General features: G+C 44.5%; 1 protein-coding gene across 2 annotated transcripts in view; it reads left to right on the top strand.

Annotated features, from left to right (window-relative positions):
* The first annotated feature begins 8,926 nt into the window (after positions 1–8,926).
* Positions 8,927–19,227, top strand: part of TIPARP (TCDD inducible poly(ADP-ribose) polymerase) — a 28,441-nt gene continuing 18,140 nt past the window's right edge. Inside the window, exons 1-2 of one of the 2 annotated variants that reach the window (XM_003416133.4) lie at positions 8,927–9,057; positions 11,645–12,605. In XM_003416133.4, the coding sequence (XP_003416181.1) occupies positions 11,686–12,605 (920 nt within the window). In that variant the 5' untranslated portion in view covers positions 8,927–9,057; positions 11,645–11,685. Of the gene's footprint in view, positions 9,058–10,010; positions 10,242–11,644; positions 12,606–19,227 lie in introns of those variants that run through there. The other variant, XM_023555363.2, reaches the window with a different exon arrangement.

Below are 19,227 nucleotides of genomic sequence, written 5' to 3' on the forward strand. Positions count from 1 at the left end.
AACCCGCACACGGTTTGGCCATCAACATGCAAAGTTCTGCTTTGTCCATGAGCCTGCCCAGTATGACTGGCCGGGGCTACCAATGAATTCAATTTCTAAATTCTATTTCAGCGGCTAGGGGGGAAAAAAAAACTTTTCTATAGAAAGTATTTGCTTTGCAGAGCCTGAAGAGCAAAAAAGGAAAACTAGGTATGGTCCAGAATACCTCATGTCTCACATAAGGACTAGGGACGGGGAGGTTGTCCCACAGAGACCAGGGTCTGGGACTCGGTGGAAATGAACACTCAGACACAGTTTATTTGCTGTGGGGAACAGCTTTGTAACCAAGCCTGTGCCCACACCCTAATTATATCCTTATGAGAAATTCACACAAGTAGAAGTGCTATTAATTAAGACAACGTCTGGCATGTGGTTATCAAGGTCTTTAATTTTACCTGGGAATTAGCTTTTTTAAAAGTAGAGTTTTTTTTTTTGTTGTTGTTTTTTCCTATTAGATTTAGGTATTCTCCAAGTAGGAACAACTGAGTTTCTTAACATTCTGAGGAATAATAATTTTAGATACTTTCAGGAGTCCACTGCTGGCACCCTCTCCTCTAACAATATAGTTAGGCTTAATCCTTCCTCTCTATACTCTTACTGCCTTGCATATATGCTTTTATATACTTCCATTATAGTACTTACCACACTATAATGTATTTATTTGCTTTCCCATTTGGCCGATCCCCCACCCCACTGTGGCTCCTGTGTAGCAGCAATGCCTAGGGAGCTTCTTCATAGTGCACCCCCTGCCCTGCTCTTTGAGATTCTACTTTACAGGTCTAGGGTGGAGCTGGGGAATCAGTAGCAGAATTTCCCAGGTAACTCCTGGTGGTCTTTTCACAGGCTTCAAGAAATTGACAGAAGAAAACCTAAGACTCAAGGGAGCAATTAGTCCAAAGGACTAATGGACCATGTGAACCACAGCCTACATGACCCTGAGACTAGAAGAACTAGATGGTGCCCGGCTCCCACTACCTACTGCTGTGACTGGGGCCACAAAAGAGGGTCCTGGTCAGAGCAGGAGGAAAATATAGAACAAAAAATCAAATGCACAATTTGAAATAGACCAGACTTACTAGTCTGACAGAGACTGGAGGAACCCCCAAATCTATGGCTCTAAGACACCCTTGTGACCTGGAATTGAAGCCATTCCAGGGGACCACCTTCCAGCCAAACAGTAGACAGGCCCATAAAATAAACAATAACTCCTAAGAGGGATGTGCTTCTTAGAACAGTCAATTATATGAGATCAAAAGGGCAATATTTGATCAAAAGCAAAGATGAGAAGGCAGGAATAGGTACAAAGTCAGGATGAAAGGAAACGGGGAACCCAGTGCAGAAATGGGGAGAGTGCTGACACGTTGTGGGGAACGAAACCAAAGTCATGGAATACTTTGTGTACAAACTATCTAATGTGGAATGGGAATCTAAGTTGCTCTGTAAACTTTCACATAATGGACAATTCAAAAAAAAAAAAAGAAGGAAAGAAAGAAGGAAACTGACAGAGAGTGGGGACTGCCTTATTCATTATTTTGCATAACCAGTGCCCGGCACATACACGTCCCATAAATATGAGTTGAATCAATTAAGTGAATGGTCTGGAAAACATCTGGGAACTTCTCCGAGGGAATAGTCTCCTACGGACCCCAAGCCAGTTAGCTCAGACAGCACTTTCAGTGTGTGGTGTACGAATTATGCAACAGGCTTAAAACTGAAGGGGATTACGAGAGAGCACGTGGCTCCTGGAAGACAAGGACTGTTAAGCAGGGGACTAGGCAGTTCACAGAGCCTGATCTTAGACAAGCAGGAGAGTTTGCCATCTTGCACAAGTGTTTTAGAACTCAGCCTATTCATATTTTATCTGTTTCGTTTTTCACTAGGCCTTGTGCTTACTGTCAACCTTTCCCAGACAAAGGCATCCTGCTGCCTCATCAGAGGCAGAGAAAAGAAGTGAGTTTCAAGAGACAGATTATAACTGAGAAATATTTTTAAAATTTGGAAATATTCTGCAAAGTGAATATTCCATCACTTTATGAAAATATAAATTTTAAATTTACATTTGTCTAACTGTGTTCATGTCAGTTCATGTCTGCCTCTGAGCATTGAATTAAGTCACATTGATGAAATTCTGTACCTTTAGCTGCTCTGACATATTCCCTAGAAGCATTTTCCAGTCTTCTCCCACCAACTCCGTATTTAAAACTTGAGATAAATAAACTTCAGTCAAAATCTTGTCTTGCTCTAGAATCCCAACAGTACTGAGCTTCCTCACAGAGAAATAGAAATCTTCCGTCGGGTAAGTTCAAGGAGTCGGCCTATTCGTAATAACATCACGGCAAAACTTTCCAATAAGAGATTTACATGTTTAAAAACAACAGTACTGTAATCCAGTTGCCTAGCCCTGGTGGCGCAGTGCTTAAGAGCTACAATGAGCTACGGCCGCTAATCAAAAGGTTGGCAGTTTGAATCCACCAGCTGCTCCTTGGAAACCCTATGCGGCAGTTCTACTCTGTCCTGTAGGATGGCTGTGAGTCGGAATCAGCTCGATGGCAATGGGTTAGATAAGTTTGACTTTTCTTTCACTTTGGGTAGGTTAGATACACGCACATATGAAGTTCTTTTGAGTTAAGGAATAAATTGCCCTTATGTACACTGGTCATGGGAAGCATTTTATCTTGGATTTAGCACTCATAAATTAGGAGCTCTCTCCCTGCCATCTGTGCGAGTTGGCTGTCTTCTCCATGTAATCTCAGCACAGTGTTGCTGTGAGCCAAGCCCTTTTTGCAAATCTCAGGTCTTTCACTGAGCTGGCTAAGTCACGTTCCTCACTATCTCCCTCTTAGCGTGCTAACCAGAAATGATGATCTTTTACACCAGAAGGATGCTGGGGAATTAACTGTTACTAGTAATTGCGAAAACAGAAAGCGACAGAATATTGATATTTACATTTGGCAGCATTTACTGTTAATGAAAATGAAAACTGGCAGTCTTGGTTTACTTAAAGTTGAAACTTGAAAGTCTGAAGTCTTGGTTTTGACATTAATAAATTGGTCGTTGGAAGTACTCTGCTTGTCATCATGCCAAGGCAAATATAGCAGACAAGGATAACAGAAAGGGGCGAGAAAGGAACACTTGAAAAAGAAATTAGAATATTTCCATTCTTAGAATTAAATAAGCGTAATAATTAAATAAATATAAAGAATTAAATGCTTATGGTCACATATGTATATGCCATATATGTTGCATGTATATATTTGTGTCTTTTGTGGTTTAAAAGAACATTCAGGGAGAGGTCTTGTCTTATTCATGGCCGTGTACTTACAATATTCATAGGGGACACAGTTACAGATAGTTTACAGACATAACCAGATGTTTTGAGAGAATGGCTTTCTGGTTTGAAGGCTTAGGTCCTTAGTCTCATGTGACAACTTAGTCAACTGGCATCACAAAGTTCACGTTCTGCACCCTATGAGGTGAGTAACATCTGGGACCATAAAAGCTTGCAAGCAGCTATCTAAGATACAACTATCGGTCTCTACTTGTTAGGAGCAAAAGAGAAAGAAGGAAACCAAAGCTTCAGAGCAGAAACTAGTTTACAAGGCTAAAAGCCTGTATAAACCACTGACTCCATCTGTCCTGAGACCAGAAGAAGTAGATGGTGCCCAATTACCACTACTGACTGTTCTGATCGGAGCCACAACAGATGGAACCAGATAGAAGGAGAGAAAAACCACAGAACAGAATTCAAATTCTTAAAAAGTCCGGACTTACTGGACCTGTTGAGACTGGAGGACTCCCTGAGACTATTACCCTCAGATACTTTTTAAACCTTGAACCAAAACTATCGCCTGAGGTCACCTTTTAGGGGAACAACAGACTGGGACACAAAACGAAGGACATTACTCATGAGTATGGGGCTCCATTAAAAAACCATCTATACGAGACCAAAGGTCAGCAATTACTCCTAAAGTGAAGATAAGAAGACAAGCAGGACAGGGAAACTAGACTACTGGAAACAGAACAACCAGAAGGCAATTAATGAGAATGTTGACACGCCGTGAAAAATGTAACTAACGTTACTGAACAACTTTTGTAGAGATTGTCAAATGGGAACCTAATTTGCTGTGTAAACTTGCACCAAAGCACAGTAAAATATTGTTAAAAAATAGTAATAAAAGGATGTTTTAATTCATGATGAAAAAAAGAATTATAACAAATAACCTAAGTGTTGGAAGAGAATGGAATTTAAAAATACTTAATCCAAAAGAAGGCACGAAAAGAAAGAAAAAGGAGTGTAGAACAGGTAAGAAAAATGGGAAGAAAATAGAAGATGGTAGATTTAAATTCAAATATTTGCTTCGAGGCAATTCCACGCATAAGTAGGCACAGACCAAGGTCCTGTCTCAAGAGAGTTTTTAAGTCTGAAGATTTTTGTGTTTACCTATTGGCCTCTGAATTCTGCCCAGATCATTCCTACATAGAGTTGCTATGAGTCAGAATCGACTCGACGGCACTGGGTTTTGGGGTTTGGCATTCCTACCTTAGCTTAATGGCCCTGTCTTGATGCAATCTGAAATGCAAACCTACGGGGGATATACCACCCTTGGTCTATTCTTTGCTGGTATGCTCACCCAACCTGGTTTAAAACATTGTAAAAAGGCTTGGAGCCAAAATCATATCTATTACTACCACGCCTTAACTGCAATTTTTACAGGCTTCCAGGTGGGTTGTAAGGTAATAGTTGGCTTTTCCATCCCAGAAAGGCTCTAAATTATGGAATTCACAATCAATTTCGATTTCAGGCCACAGGCATAGAGCCTCTGGGCAAAGTGGTATTCCTTCCATCTCCGCTGGCTGACTGGCAAACTCTTTCTTCCCTGCCTTGAACAGCTTTGTGAAAAGAAGCAATAAGCAGCAGCAATGTTCTCAATTTTTTCAACCATTTCCACCATCACTGTAACCTTAAATGGCATGTGGTCCCAAGTCACCAAACCAGTTGCTGTAGATTCCGATTCATAGCAACCCTATAGGACAGGGTACAACTGCCCCTTAGTGTTTCCAAGGAGCAGATGGTGGATTCGAACTGCTGACTTTTTACTCGCAGCTGAGCTTTTAACCACTGCACCACCAGGGCTCTGGTCTCAATGTACCAAAAAAAAAAAAAAAAAAAACGAAACCCTGGTGGCATAATGGTTAAGTGCTAACACTGCTAACCAAAGGGTTGGCAGTTCAAATCTGCCAGGCACTTCTTGGAAACTCTATGGGGCGGTTTTGCTCTGTCCTTAAGGGTCACTATGAGTCCCTCTGGTCTCAAGGTACAGCAGGAGACAATTTGACCAAACATTTCAAATCTGCATAGCAAGGGTAGCCAGCATTCTAGCCTTTCTATTTCCTCTCCTGAGCCAATTTCTCAACTTAGTTCAGTTACTTTTAACATCTCACTTCTGGCACCATTCCTATCAATTGCCATATTTCACTGCATCTAAGAGGCCATAGATTTTAAGACACATTATTATTTTACACACTACCAGGAAGAAGGATCCCTGGGTGGTGCAGATGGTTGGGTGGTGCAGATGGTGAGGTGCTGGACTACTAACTGAAAGGTTGGTGGTTGGCACCCCCCCAGAAGGTGCCTTGGAAGAAAGGCCTGGTGATCTGCTTTTGAAAGCTCACAGCCTTGGAAACCCTATGGAGTGCAGTTCTACTCTGCACACTTGGGGTCGCCATGAGTAGGAAATGACTCAACAGCAACTAACAACATTAGGAAAGAAACGACACTACCAAATAAAGTATGACCTAATGCTTTCTGATTACTTCTAATTTTTCATATTTATTGAAAGAGCCCTTGTAGACTTATTTAGAAATATATGCTGACCACTGGTGGCACAGTGGTTAAGGGCTTGGCTGCCAACCAAAAGGCAGTTTGAATCCACCAGCGGCTCCTTGCTCCTATGGGGCAGCTCTACTCTGTCCTCCGGGGTTGCTATGAGTCAGAATCAAATTGACAACAACAGGTAAAATGGACATTCAGAGACTTATTGAGTCACTTTCCATGTCAGAGTCATTGGTATCAGTGTTACTCCAAACAATATCATCCTTTGTGCCGTAAGTGCGCTGGTGACGAAGCACTTTCTATTAGCATGCTCTACTATTGTCTCGGGGTTTTTTTCAAGCTGCTGACATTCATTCTGCAAGTTTTAATATTGGCACTTTCTAGTAACAGAAAGCTTCCAGACAAGAGCAAGCATTCTTCCCTCCTCAAATACAACACGTTCAGCGGTCAAACAAGCCTCTTACTGCTTTGAAATTTCTTTATTCTGAGACATACAGCAGCTTCTCTTGCCTTCAGTCCCACTGCTTGGCATGTACAAGGCCATCCTATTGTACCTGTCAGGCCTTGCACTTTTGTCTTTTTCTTCAGCTCTTTGAAGTTACTTGTTATATTGTCTTCTCTAAGGAGTGTCACTGATAAGAAATCTGTTAACAGAATTCTCATTCCTTTGTAGGCAATTTTTTTCTTTCGCAAATTTTAGAATTTTCTATTTTATCCTGAATGTTCAATAGAGTGAAGGGTTTTTGTTGTTGTTGTTTTTATTTATCCCATTCAGCGTCTGAACAGCCTTTTCAATACAAGGATTTGTCTTCTTCAGTTTGGGGAAATTCTCAGCTATACATTCTTCACGTTTGCCTCCACTACTTTGTTTCCCTTTCTGGCAAATCATAATATTTTTTTAACCCGTTGCCATCAGGTTGATTCCAACTCAGAGCAATGCTATAGGACAGAGTAGAACTGCCCCATAGGGTTTCCAGGTAGTGGCTGGTAGATTCAAACTGCCGACGTTTTGGTTAGTAGCCAAATGTTCAACCACTGCGAACTTCTAAATCTATTGTACATACCTATTTTTATTTTTTGACTTCTATTTTTCATACTTTGTTGTTGTTAGGTGCCATCCTCACAATTGTTAAGCTTGAGCCCACTGCTGCAGTCACTGCATCAAGCCATCTCGTTGAGGGTCTTCCTCTTTTTCTAATGACCCTGTGCTTTGCCAAGCATGATGTCCTTCTCCAGGGACTGGTCCCTACTGATAACATATCCAAAGTACTTTAGTGCTATGTAATGAGGGAATTCCTAAGCCCAGTCCCCCGGGGCACTACTTCAATCTTCGTGTCTCTGTTGCAATTTCACCTTTTATCTTTCGTTTCCAAGGGCTCTAATTGGTTCTTTTTTACAATCACGGTTTCATGGATGCAATAAATTACCTTACTCAATGAAGATGTTAATTAGACTTATAAAGTCTTGTTACGATTACACAATGAATACTCCTTTCTTCAAGGTAAATTCTTCAGCCTGTGTCATTTGGTTCTCTTCAAATTGGTGAATCTTGACTGTGAGGTTATCTGTCACTAGATGCCTCTCCCCAGGTGATCCACTTGGGGGGAGGGGCAAAATCAGTTTCCACTGTCTGTGCTTATCATTGTTTGCAGTAGGCGTCGGTGATATGCAGGACATGCCTGAGTGCCCTGTGGCTCCTCCTCTGGGCTTGATGGTTCCCTGTCCCCCCTCATGGTACCAGCTACGTGGGGATACTGCCTTATCCATCTACCCCGAGCAGTACTCCTGCCTTTAGACAGACACCCCTTTTCTGCTGTCTCTTCTTGGAGGAGGGCGTCCTTGGCACGATGGTTAAAGCACTCGGCTGCTAACCCAAAGCTTGGCAGCTGGAACCCTCCAGCTACTGCAGAGGGAAAGCTGTGGCAGTCAGCTCCCCGTAAAGATGACAGCCTTGGAAACTCTACGGGGCGGTTGTACTCTGTACTGTGTGGTTGCTGTTAAGTCGAAATCCACTGGACAGCAATGGGTTATAGGGTGTTCCAGCAGCCCTGGTGGCACAGTGGTTAAAGGCTCGGCTGCTAACCGCAAGGTCATTCGGTAAAGATTACAGCCTCGGAAACCCTGTGGGGCAGTTCTGTCCTATAGGGTGGCTGTGAGTCAGAATCAACTGGACGACAAGGGGTTCGGTTTTGCGGTTTGGGGAACAGGGTGTCCCGCAAGCTACACGGGGACAGGCACGGCGTCTGCGCCCATCAGGGCTGTGGCCTCAAGCCTAGTGCACGCCGGGCACGCAGCAGGCGTTGGACGGAGAAGTCACCGCGGCGTCCGCGGCCCTGAACACACACAGGCGCCCCTATCGCCCACACCCGCAGCCACGTCTCCGCGGCCAGGCCGCCTGCGCTCCTCGCACGTCTCCCGGGAGCCAGGAACGCCCGCGACCCCGGAGGCCCGTCCGGCGCGAGGCGGGCGACCCCGTCTGGCGGCGGCGGCGGCTGCAGTCGTTGGCCTGCCCTCGGCTCCGGCGTCGTCAGGACCTGGAGGCGTCTCGTGAGGACGCAAATAAACCAGCCGACCGCACCGAAACGGGTCGTTCCGTTTCACATCCTCCCTCGGGGGCCCGGGTCTTCCCGGAACAACGTGACCCTCCATCTGTCCGCAGGCAGGTGGAGCCCGCCCCACGCGGCGCACCCCGCTCTTCCTCACAGAGGCGCGCTTCCTCACAGAGGCGCGCTCCCCGAAGCGCGTAGACGCGGGCCCTGAGGCGCGCCGCCGGCCCGCGGAAGGACACGCCCCCTCGCGGGAGCGCAGCGGCGGCGCGCAGAGCGCACGCGCGCGCGCGCGGGGCGGGCCTCCTTCCCGGCACCCACTGAGCGCCGGGCCTCCTCAGCCAGCCCCGCCCCCCGCGCAGGCTCCGCCCCCGCGACGGGGCCGCCGGGAGGAGGCGACCGGAAGCCACTTTAAAGCAGAGCTCGAGGTGACAGGCGAGCGAGCTGAGGTGCGAGCGCCGCCGCGGCTTCCTGCGCTCGCGGTTTCCTGCGCTCGCGGCGGCCGAATGGCCCCTGCGCGGCTGGCGGCGTCGCCGGGCTGCGACCCTTAGACGCCGACGTCCGGCGCAGACGCTGCCCGCGAGCCGAGAGCGCCGCGACGCGACTCCTGTGGTGCGTCCTCTCAGGCAGCCTGTGGAGGTAAAGGGCTCAGCGAGGGCTCTGAGGGGCCGGCCGGGGGCCGCCGGGGTGGGGGCGCCGGGCTCGCTCCCAGCCTGCCGCGCCGGGGGCGACGGCTCTTCGGCGTGTGCTTCTCTCCCTGGCGAATTCGCTCGGCTCCGTCAGTGTCGGGATCGCGCTCCACTTCTCGGTCGCTAGGACTTCTGGCAGGTGGATAAACCGGGGATTACGTTGAGGGGTTAGTCGGGGCCGCGGCGTCGCCGATCCCCTCAGGGCGGGAGGGCGGCGCGTCTATGCGGTCGCTCCCGCCGCGCAGACCCGGCTGAGGCGCGAGGAGGGTCGGCGCCGGCGACCCCGCGCTGCGGCTGCAGCCCTCAAGTTTGGGGCGGTTTTGAGGTGAAGTTTGAAGGGCTGGGAAGTCCGCGTCGCCGGCCCGGCAGCGCCCGCCGCGTCTCTGCCGGGTCCGCTCTGCGAGCCCGGGACGCCGGGTCCTGCCCCGGGAAGGGCGTCTGAGGAACGAGGCGGGAGGAGGCCGTCGGGAGCCGGGGATGCTCGGGGCGCCGCGGCCGGCCGGGCCCGCGGGAGCGCCGCTCGGCCCCGGGCTCGGCCCCCAGGTCGCGCGGCGGCCGGCGGGCGCCGAGCCTGCGGCGAACGGGACGGGCGTCCCCCCGGAGGGGGCGAGGGAGCCGGGGGCGTCCCGAGGCCGGGGCGGCGCGGCGGGTCGCCGGCAGCGGAGGAAGCGGCCCTCCAATCTTTATTTTTCTGTTATGCAAACTAATTGAGGAACTGGGTTCTGGCGGCTTCCTCGGCGCAGCCGCTCCGCCGGCGTCCCGCCGCCTCGTCCCCAGTTTTGTGTCCTCGGAGAGTTTGGCGCCGCGGCCAGCGGTGGGCAAAGTTGCTCGGTGCACGCGCGCCCCGGCGAAGTCGGCTCCGCGTCGGCGTGGGCGCGCTCGGGGGCGCCGGGCGGTTGGCGGGCGGGCGGGAGGCGCAGGCCGGTCCGGTGTGGCCGAGAGGGAGCACCACTGTCGCTGCCAGTTGTGCCTCGAGGCAAGAGCACCGGGTGGCGACTAATAACGCCTGGCTTGGCAGCTTTCCGGCTGATTGATGTCGCACGTCAGGTCCCCCTCTCGTCGCGAAGCCTTCCCGAACAATGCCAGCGCACGCCGAAGGCCCCCTTTTCGCCCTTCTCCTTTGGCACTCGCCAGGTACAGCAACACCTTGTTGTGTATCGTGCTTTTTATTTTATTTCTCTCATTTTGATCATTATGCACTTTTTGCACGGGTAGGTTCGTGGATCTCCCTTATTAGATTTTAATGTTCGTTTTTGGGGGAGACTCAAGTCTATCTTTTTTGTTGTTTTTTGTTAACCCGTAAAGGCTAAGAGGGAACTAAGCACTTCATAGGTGCTTAATGCTTTTTATTCAGTCATCCAACCAATATTTATTGAGCATTCACAGGGAGCATTGTGCACTGTAGTGGCACCTGGGTACATGTTTGAGTAAGTCATGGGCCCTTGCACCAAGGATCTCTTTCAGTCTATTGGACAAGAGAGAAGAGATTTAATTGCTTGTCACCATCCCTTTCCCATCTGGTCAGTAAATACTTCCAGAATTAATGAATGCTAGATAGTTTTTTTTTTTTAGATAGTAGGGGGAACACCATCTTTTATTTGTAAAAGTTTTCTTTGTTTTTTATTTGAAGTTCTAGACTTTTTCAAGGGGTCTGATTCTTCCAACAAAGCTCTTTTTTTAGTATCGTCCAACAGTTCATGAGGAATCTGAAAGAATTAGGGCTTTATGTGTTTCATATGCCTTGTGTTCTATTTTTTTATAATATGTTCCCCTTGGCCTTTTAAAGAAATGCATATACGTGAGATTTTACTGAAGATGGAGGACCAAGAGGCCTTTATGTGTTAAGAAATTTTGTTTGGTTTCTAACACAGCCTACTGTGGTTGTTGCTGTTGTGGTTTGTGTTGCTAACAGGCCTTGGTATTCCTCCAGTAGTGCTAATGTTTGCAGGATTGCAGAAGTAGACCCTTAACATTCTTGGGGAATATATTGGATCCTTCTGAATATGGAAATGCATCTGCAGACTCTTTGCTTTCTACCATATAACATTTCGGTTGAGAACCCCGTTTCCTCTGTAAATACACCAGATGCACTTTAACTTTGAGATATATCCTTCACTTGATGTACTTTTCTTTCACAGCGTTTATCACCTCCTGAGACAGGTGGTGCATGATAACTGCGAAGAGAACTGCAAAACCAAGGTTTCCCCATAGTCATCAGCTAGATACACTTATTTCTATTCCTCCCTCTGCCATGCCCCAGCAGAATTTCAAATTGCTGCATATTATGAAGACAAATAAATGCCACAGGTCTATTGGAAGATGCTGTTTCTCTTCCACCTTTACCTGCTGTGAGCTTTAAGTCACCTTGGATGCTTTGGTGCCCTGATTTCTCAAAATTTGAAACCGACCCATAAAGACTATAGTGCAAGAGGTGTGATTGCAGAAACTCAGTCACAGACCAAAACAAAACATTTTGACAAATGCATGGGGTCTAGTTGTCATTTTGTAAATGCTCATTTTTCTTCCTTTCCTGGTAGGACTTTTAGACTGTGAGGAGCAGTTGGAGCTAATACCCATCATGGAAATGGAAACCACTGAATCTGAGCCAGACTGTGTAGTGCAGCCTCCCTCTCCTACTGATGACTTTTCATGCCAGATGAGACTCTCTGAGAAGATCACTCCGTTGAAGACTTGTTTTAAGAAAAAGCCAGATCAGAAGAGATTGGGAACTGGAACTCTGAGGTCTTTGAGGCCAATATTAAACACTTTGCTAGAATCTGGTTCTCTTGATGAAGTTTTTAGACCTAGAAATCAGAGTGCAGATGAGAGCAGCTTACATGAATCTATTGTGAAAAAGCCTTTGGAAATCAATACACCTTGTCCACCAACAGAAAACAGTATGTCTGTCCTGATTCCTGACGGGACAAATGTTGGGGGCCAAATACCAGAAGCCCATCCTTCCACTGATGCTTCAGAACAGGTGGTTCCCATCCAGGATCACAGTTTTCCAGCAGAAACCCTCAGTGGGACAGTGGCAGATTCTACAGCAGGGCACTTCCAGACTGACCTTTTACATCCAGTTTCAAGTGATGTTCCTGCTAGTCCTGACTGCATAGACAAAGTCATGGATTATGTTCCAGGGGTTTTCCAAGATAACAGTTTTACAATCCAGTACATTTTGGACACCAGTGATAAGTTGAGTACTGAGCTCTTCCAGGACAAAAGTGAAGAGGCTTCCCTTGATCTCGTGTTTGAGCTGGTGAACCAGTTACAGTACCACACTCACCAAGAAAATGGAGTTGAAATTTGCATGGACTTCTTGCAGGGCACTTGTGTTTATGGCAGGGATTGTTTGAAACACCATACGGTATTGCCATATCACTGGCAGATCAAGAGGACAACTACCCAGAAGTGGCAGAGTGTATCCAATGATTCCCAGGAGCACTTGGAAAGATTTTACTGTAATCCGGAAAATGATAGAATGAGAATGAAGTATGGGTATGTATTTATAACAACTTGTAAGACTTTTGTTAAATGCTATAGAGAAGGTAAAGGGGCAGAGAACTTAGTGGGATGGTTTCTTTCAGAAGTAAGATTTTAGCCTTTTTTCTACTGTTATTCTTTTGGCTTTATGCTATCCTGATTTTTCATGGTAGTTGAATGCAGCCTATTTTTCTAGCCACACAATGAAGGTTTTATGACTTGAACAATTCAAATGTCACTCTGCAATATATGTGTGACTGAGAAGTTGCATATACGTTGAATGTTGTGAATCGAATACTATTTTAATCATACAGGAGAGATTGCTTCTGAAAGAAAATTCACGGAGAGTCTTATAATGTTAATAATGACTGCCTAATTTCTATATTATCAAAGTTTTGCATATTGAATAGTTGCTGTTTTTAAAAGGAAGACAGTATGGTTTGGAGATTTTTATGGTCCTCTTTTCATTTGAATGGTAAAAAAACATTTCTGTGAATGATTCAGGAGCTTCCCTCGAACTGTTGAATCATGTCCAGACACGTTAAATCTTTTATTAATTTCCTTAAATCTTCTTGTCACTAAATTTATTATTTATTTTACTAATTAAATAAATCGTTGTACAATTTAGGTTAAAAAAAAAAAAAACCTGGAAGAGTCATGTAACAATTAGTGAAGGGAAGAGTTAATGTTTAGGGGTATGTTTATCACTTACATGAAAAGCAGGTATCTTTACGCTTTGTTGTGTAAGACGTATATATATATCATCTTTAACACGAATAGGAAATTGAAATTTTCACAACGAAATTCTTTAATTGAAGTTCAAAATGATGGAGAAAATGAACTACAAATGTTAGGTTTCTAGTGCAAAAACGGCTGTATAACAACCATTAACCTTTGTTTTTCTAAGTTTTTTCTGTAGTGTAGAAGGAGTTAAAGTGTGTGATGTTAATAGCTGTTTGTGTATAGCCAAGGATTGAAATTATGTGAGGGAGAAGAGCACTTCTGCCCTTTCTACCTGACTTGAGAGACTAAGAGGGTAACCTGACAGTCTCCCAAATAAGGAGTGGTCTGGTGGAGCACTGGGAGGCATGAGCCGTATGGGGAGAAAAGCACTGAGTCCTAGATAACCCAGAAGTCCAGGAGAAAAGCTTCCCGGAGAGAGTCACTTTGTTCACATATCAGTCGTCTTACTGTTACCCAAGTGCCCAGGGAGTCAGCAAACTGTACTGATAAACCATTTCCAAGTTGTCTAGTTCTGTTAGTTTTGATGTTAGCCTTCTGTGTTCTGATGTGGATTCTGGGTGCCAGGGCACTGCTGGCATTACAGAAACTGGTGTTTTGTCTTTTTGGTTTTTTTTTTCTTTTTTAATTCTCTCCTCATGCTCCGTTTAGTATTGGGAAAGTGGTTTTCAGTTAGGTAGTAGTACACAGATCTGTCCTTTTTTTTTTTTTTCCTGTAGTATTTTATTTTGAAAATTTCCCAGCATACAAAAAAGATTGAAAGAATTGTGCATTGAGCACCCATGTACAGATCTCCTAGGTTCTATAGCATTTTGCTTTATATGCTTTATCACAGATCTGTCCATCTTTCCATGGCCCTGTGTTTTTACTAATCTATCTTGTGTGTGTGTGGGGGGGGGGGTGGGAATATATATGTAACTGCATTTGCTATTTTCTGTGTGTCTCCAAAACACCAGTTGCTGTTATTTGCTCGCGGTGACCCCATGTGTGTCAGAATAGAGCTGTGCCCCATAGGGTTTTCAATGGCTTATTTTGTGGCGGTAGATTGCTAGGCCTTTTTTTCCAGCCACCTCTGGGTGGACTCTGAACCCCAGCCTTTTGGTTAGCAGCTGAGAGGGTGTTAACAGTTTGCACCACTCAGGAACTCTTTGTGTCTTTTTAGCAACCTTAATTGTCATGAGAGGAGAACTTTGCATCTTGTGATTCAAAAGAAAAGTGTGGAACAGGATGAAAAACAGAATGAGAGCCAAGTTCAAAAGCGTTACACAGATCCCTTGGGATAAAAGTAAGGTCGTATCAAGAATGTAGATTGCTGACCATAAATATATTATCCTGGTAATCTAATGCATTGAAGATCCTACTTTGCTTGAGTAAAGACTTTTTCTTAGATCCTATGGTAAACCTAAACACTTCGAAGTTTTTGGTTTTTTTTTTTTTAGCCAGCATTGGAAGAGAGAAAGTGTTGCCCATTTTATGTTTAGAATCTTTTAAATATTTGTCCAGAATTCTTCTGTTGCCCATGAGCTAGCAATTCTAATTGCTATGTCAAGGGTAATTAATTTTATAAACTCTCAAAGCCACTCTAATCCTCCTTTCTCCAGATTGCAAAACTGTGCAGGAATGGCGGCCTCCCACTTCACTCCTTAGGAAGCAGATTTCCAGCCTGTTGAGTACTTCACCCTCTTGGTACAGTACGTTTCTGTTTAAATTGGTTAGGAAGAAACTAGCAGAATGACTGTCCAACACATTACATTCTGTTACCGTGAGCAAGGCGAGAGAGGCATGTTGGTCGCAGAAGATTCAGGAACCCTTCGGTCAGCAGCACCTTAGGTGTTTTTCCCTTGGTGAGATTACTATGCTGGAGAAGCGTGCGTTGTTGGCTCAGTTTTAAAGTGGTTGCACTGGGTGCTTGACTTCCAAATCACCTTTAAGGAAGTGAATTCGTGTTTATCGGACGCTTCGTGTCACTGTGAGTCGGAGCCCACTCGGCAGCAGTGGGTTTGCTTTTTTTTTTTTTTTTTTTTTGGTTTTAGAGGAAAAGTCAAAGTAAATTATTATAGTTACTTCTACTACCACATTGTTAATGGTAATAGGTGCTAGCCTCTGGTCTTGCCTGATAAAAACAGCAAAACATATAACTTAATTACTAATAAAGTGATGTTCTCTATGGACTGCAGGAAGAACTGTTCTAAGATTGTAGATTGCTAAGTGTCAAAATTAGGCTTTTGGGAAGTTGACCTGTGGTCATTGCAACCTGGTTTTCCTTGTATTCCAAAACGATGTTGTGTTTCCTGGCAACAAGATGCAGATAACGGCATGTTGAGCCTTGCTGAGAGATTCACAAACAAGCTGGAGCAGCCCAGGTTCACATGGTTACCACATTATTTGGCTAAAGCTATTAATCTCTTATGGTCAGGCCTGTAAAGCTGATCTATCTGTGCAGATTGCACATAACCAGGAAGTGTGTGTTCAGCTGTGCATATGTCCAAGACAGACCTAGCAGACTTTGGATTCAGGAATGATGAATGGTAGTTGTTTACTCCACTTGTTTTCAGCAGTTTATATGACTTGGTAAGTCACTACTATATACTGTATACATAATACTGTGGAACTTGGGGAAAGTTCATGGTTCTGGGTCTCCAGCAAAGACAAAAGTTCATAGCTCCAAACTGTACAGGTAAAAGTCCTTAATTTTGCTTTGCAGATGTATTGAATTTGACGTCTAAATTAATCCAAATTATATGTGCAGTTTTCATTTTATTCCCCAGAATGAAATTGGAAAGGAAGTTGAACTAGATAAGTTCACAGGCCTGTTCTTACTCTTTAGTCAAGGTGCTTAAGTACTAAAAACTCATTTTGAAAACAGGATATCAATAATAATGCTAATTTGGTTCATAGTAATGCAATTATTTTAACTATTTCCCGCTTTGCCTTCACCCCAAATGATGCTGTAATCCCACTTTGCTTTCTTGCTCTGTTTTTGTACATCTGCAGATGTTTATTGCCAGCATCAACTGGAAACTAGCTGTATGTCTGAGCTCTCCAGATTTAGATACGGAAGCCTCTTGCACACGGGATGGCCCTTGGAGAATTTCCAAATTCCAAATAATGCAGTTGAGAAAACAACATTGAATGTTGTGTTTTCAGTTAAAAGAACACAGTCTGACAGTTTAGGCGTGCATCCTTACTAGAAGATGATATTGGATGCCAAAGCTAAGCAGTTTTAAAAGAGCCTCCTGTATGTGTGGAATACTGTTGTGGGTAATGGAAATTGTGGAGGCTGCATGAACCTTTAGCAACTGAGCTCACCACTGGTTTTCACATGACATTGATTTTAAAGTGTGCGGGAATGTTCTTACTGGTTATTGCTGCCCGTCAAGGGTCACACAGCAGACCTCATTTTGAAGGTTACCTGTAGGTGAAATATTACTAATGATTGTCTTAATTCTGAATTTATCACAAGAGGGTGAGGGTGACAAAGGAAGTTGCAAACCTTGACTCCATGGTTAGTTTTTCTCAGAGGAGAGGGTTCTGTTCTCTTTTGAAAGTAAAGCTTATTGACAAGAGAGGGAGCTCTACTGGGTAGTAAATTCAGGAGTCCCTGGGTAGTGCAAACACTTAATGTGCTTTGCTGCTAACCGAAAGATTAGAGGTTTCGTGTCCACCCAGAGGCACCTTGGAAGAAAGGCCGGGTTATCCACTTCTGAAAAATCCACCCAGAGGCACCTTGGAAGAAAGGCCGGGTTATCCACTTCTGAAAAATCAGCCCTAAAACCCTGTGGAACACATTTCTACTCCTGTACACATGGGGTTGTCATGAGTCAGGATTGACTCGATGGCAACTGATGTGTGGTATTATTTGCTTAGGCTTAAACAATCTTAGTTTCTGGGTGATTTTGATTGCTAATTGCTCTGGAAGCCTTTTTAAAAATCTGCTCAAGTGACAGTACTGTTAGATGATAGCACAGAAACTCTGTAAGAAGACAAGAAATACATATAAATAATAATGAAGAGCATGTACTGTTAATTCTGTGTGACTTGCAGAGTGACTTATCCCGGGTTTCAAACTGGTTCCTTCCGGTTTGAACCCCTGCTGAGAATTTGCATTTCTAACAAGTTCCCAGGAGATGCTAATGCTGCTGGTTAGGGATCAGTCCTGAGAACCACTAGTAGAGCAGTGGCTCTCAAAATTTATTGTACATAAGAATCACCTGAGGATCTTGTTAAACTGTAGGTTCTGATTCAGTGTATCTGAGGTGGAAATGCAGATTCTCAGCAGGGGTTACAACTGGAAGGAACTGGTTCAAAGCCCTGGAATTATGTAAACTAGGGCAGATCCAAGCCATACTTCCCCTTTTGAAGGGTTCCTGACTAAACTCTACTAAGTAGTTAAATTAGCCAAGTTAGCGCTGGCCTGCACAGCTGTGATGATGTATGAACTAACTCATTATGTGTTATTGATAACACTGGAGAGAGGAAAACAGCTGAAACTTACTATGCCTTGTGACTTTTTGGTATTTCTTGAATATACACAGCTGGATGAGTTTGAATTTATTTTAAAAATTCCTGCTTAAGAGAAAGAGAGCTCCATAAGCAAGAAGTGTGTTTGAAGTGACTTTCAAAATGTGTGCCTTGTGCCTTAGGATAAAGCAAGCCAATGAATTATTTTTTGTACCTCTTTATGCTGCTATTTACATATGAAATAAAACTAATTGGTTTCTGTCTATAACTAATCCAGAGAAGTTACTAGGCCTGTGTAGAGCTATCATGGGAATCAGTAGCAATCATTCATTTATTCCCTTGCTGGGTTTTCATCAGTAAGCAGATTAGAGTTTTTGAGGTAGCTGTCACCTGGCTTCAGGTTAGGGTCAGTATTTCTGATGTATTTATGGTATTGAAATGAACCTTGCAAAAAGCAAAGATTTATAACTTAAATCAGGCAGATGGAGGAAATAGCTTATGAGGTTATCTGGCAGTCCCTAAAAATAATTGCATGATACGTACATTATGCTTATTATTATTGAGTTGAATCCATAGCCTTTGCTTTATTGTGAATAAACAGGGAAAATGGAAGAGTAATGATCCCGTTCGACATTGAAAACTTCACTCTGCATATAGTGGGGGTGCAGAAAATGCTACTTTTGACTGATTAGACTATGCCTTATTTCTCATTACACTAGAATTTCCAGATTCTGGATTTAATGTTCTGCCATGAAGCAAAGGTGAATTTATAAGTTCTTCTGTGCATCCCTGATCTCGATCAGTGACCCCCCCCCCCCCTTTTATTCTGGGATGGGAGCTATTCCTGAAGAGCCGGAGTATGTAGCCCGTCCAAATCTTGACGACTTGGGGAATGTCATTAGAATTCAGCCATTGAGATTGTGGTTTTTCCTGTGGCCTCTTTTATTTTTAATCCCCTGGTTTGAGCCTACTTGATTTTGGGTGCTTTGATGGTGGTGATTCTAGGTCACATTTCAATTAGGACCTCAGGCCCTCTTAACCTAGGTCACAACCTTTAATTAATAATTACCAGTCTCCTGGAACCCTGGTGACACAGTGGTTAAGAGCTAGGCTGCTAACCAAAAAGATGGCAGTTTGAATCCACTCGTTGCTCCTTGGAAACCCTGTGGGACAGTTCTACTCTGTCCTATAGGGTCACTATGAGTCGTAATCGATGTATGGGTTTACCAGTCTCCTATTTGTGAGTTGTAGTTGCCTTTTTGTGAAAGAAAAGCTAAGTGCATGTGTATATTACTGTTGAAAATGAAAAAAAAATATTTTGAGTTACAAGATAAATTCTTGAGTATTCAGGCACAGCTTTCTGTAAAGCTGGTTCATATTGGACACTGGTAGGTTTTGAAAGAAACGCACTTTGTAAAAGTAATGGGGTTTCTCT

The sequence above is a fragment of the Loxodonta africana genome, chromosome 23, assembly GCF_030014295.1.
Source record: "Loxodonta africana isolate mLoxAfr1 chromosome 23, mLoxAfr1.hap2, whole genome shotgun sequence".
Lineage (NCBI taxonomy): Eukaryota > Metazoa > Chordata > Mammalia > Proboscidea > Elephantidae > Loxodonta > Loxodonta africana.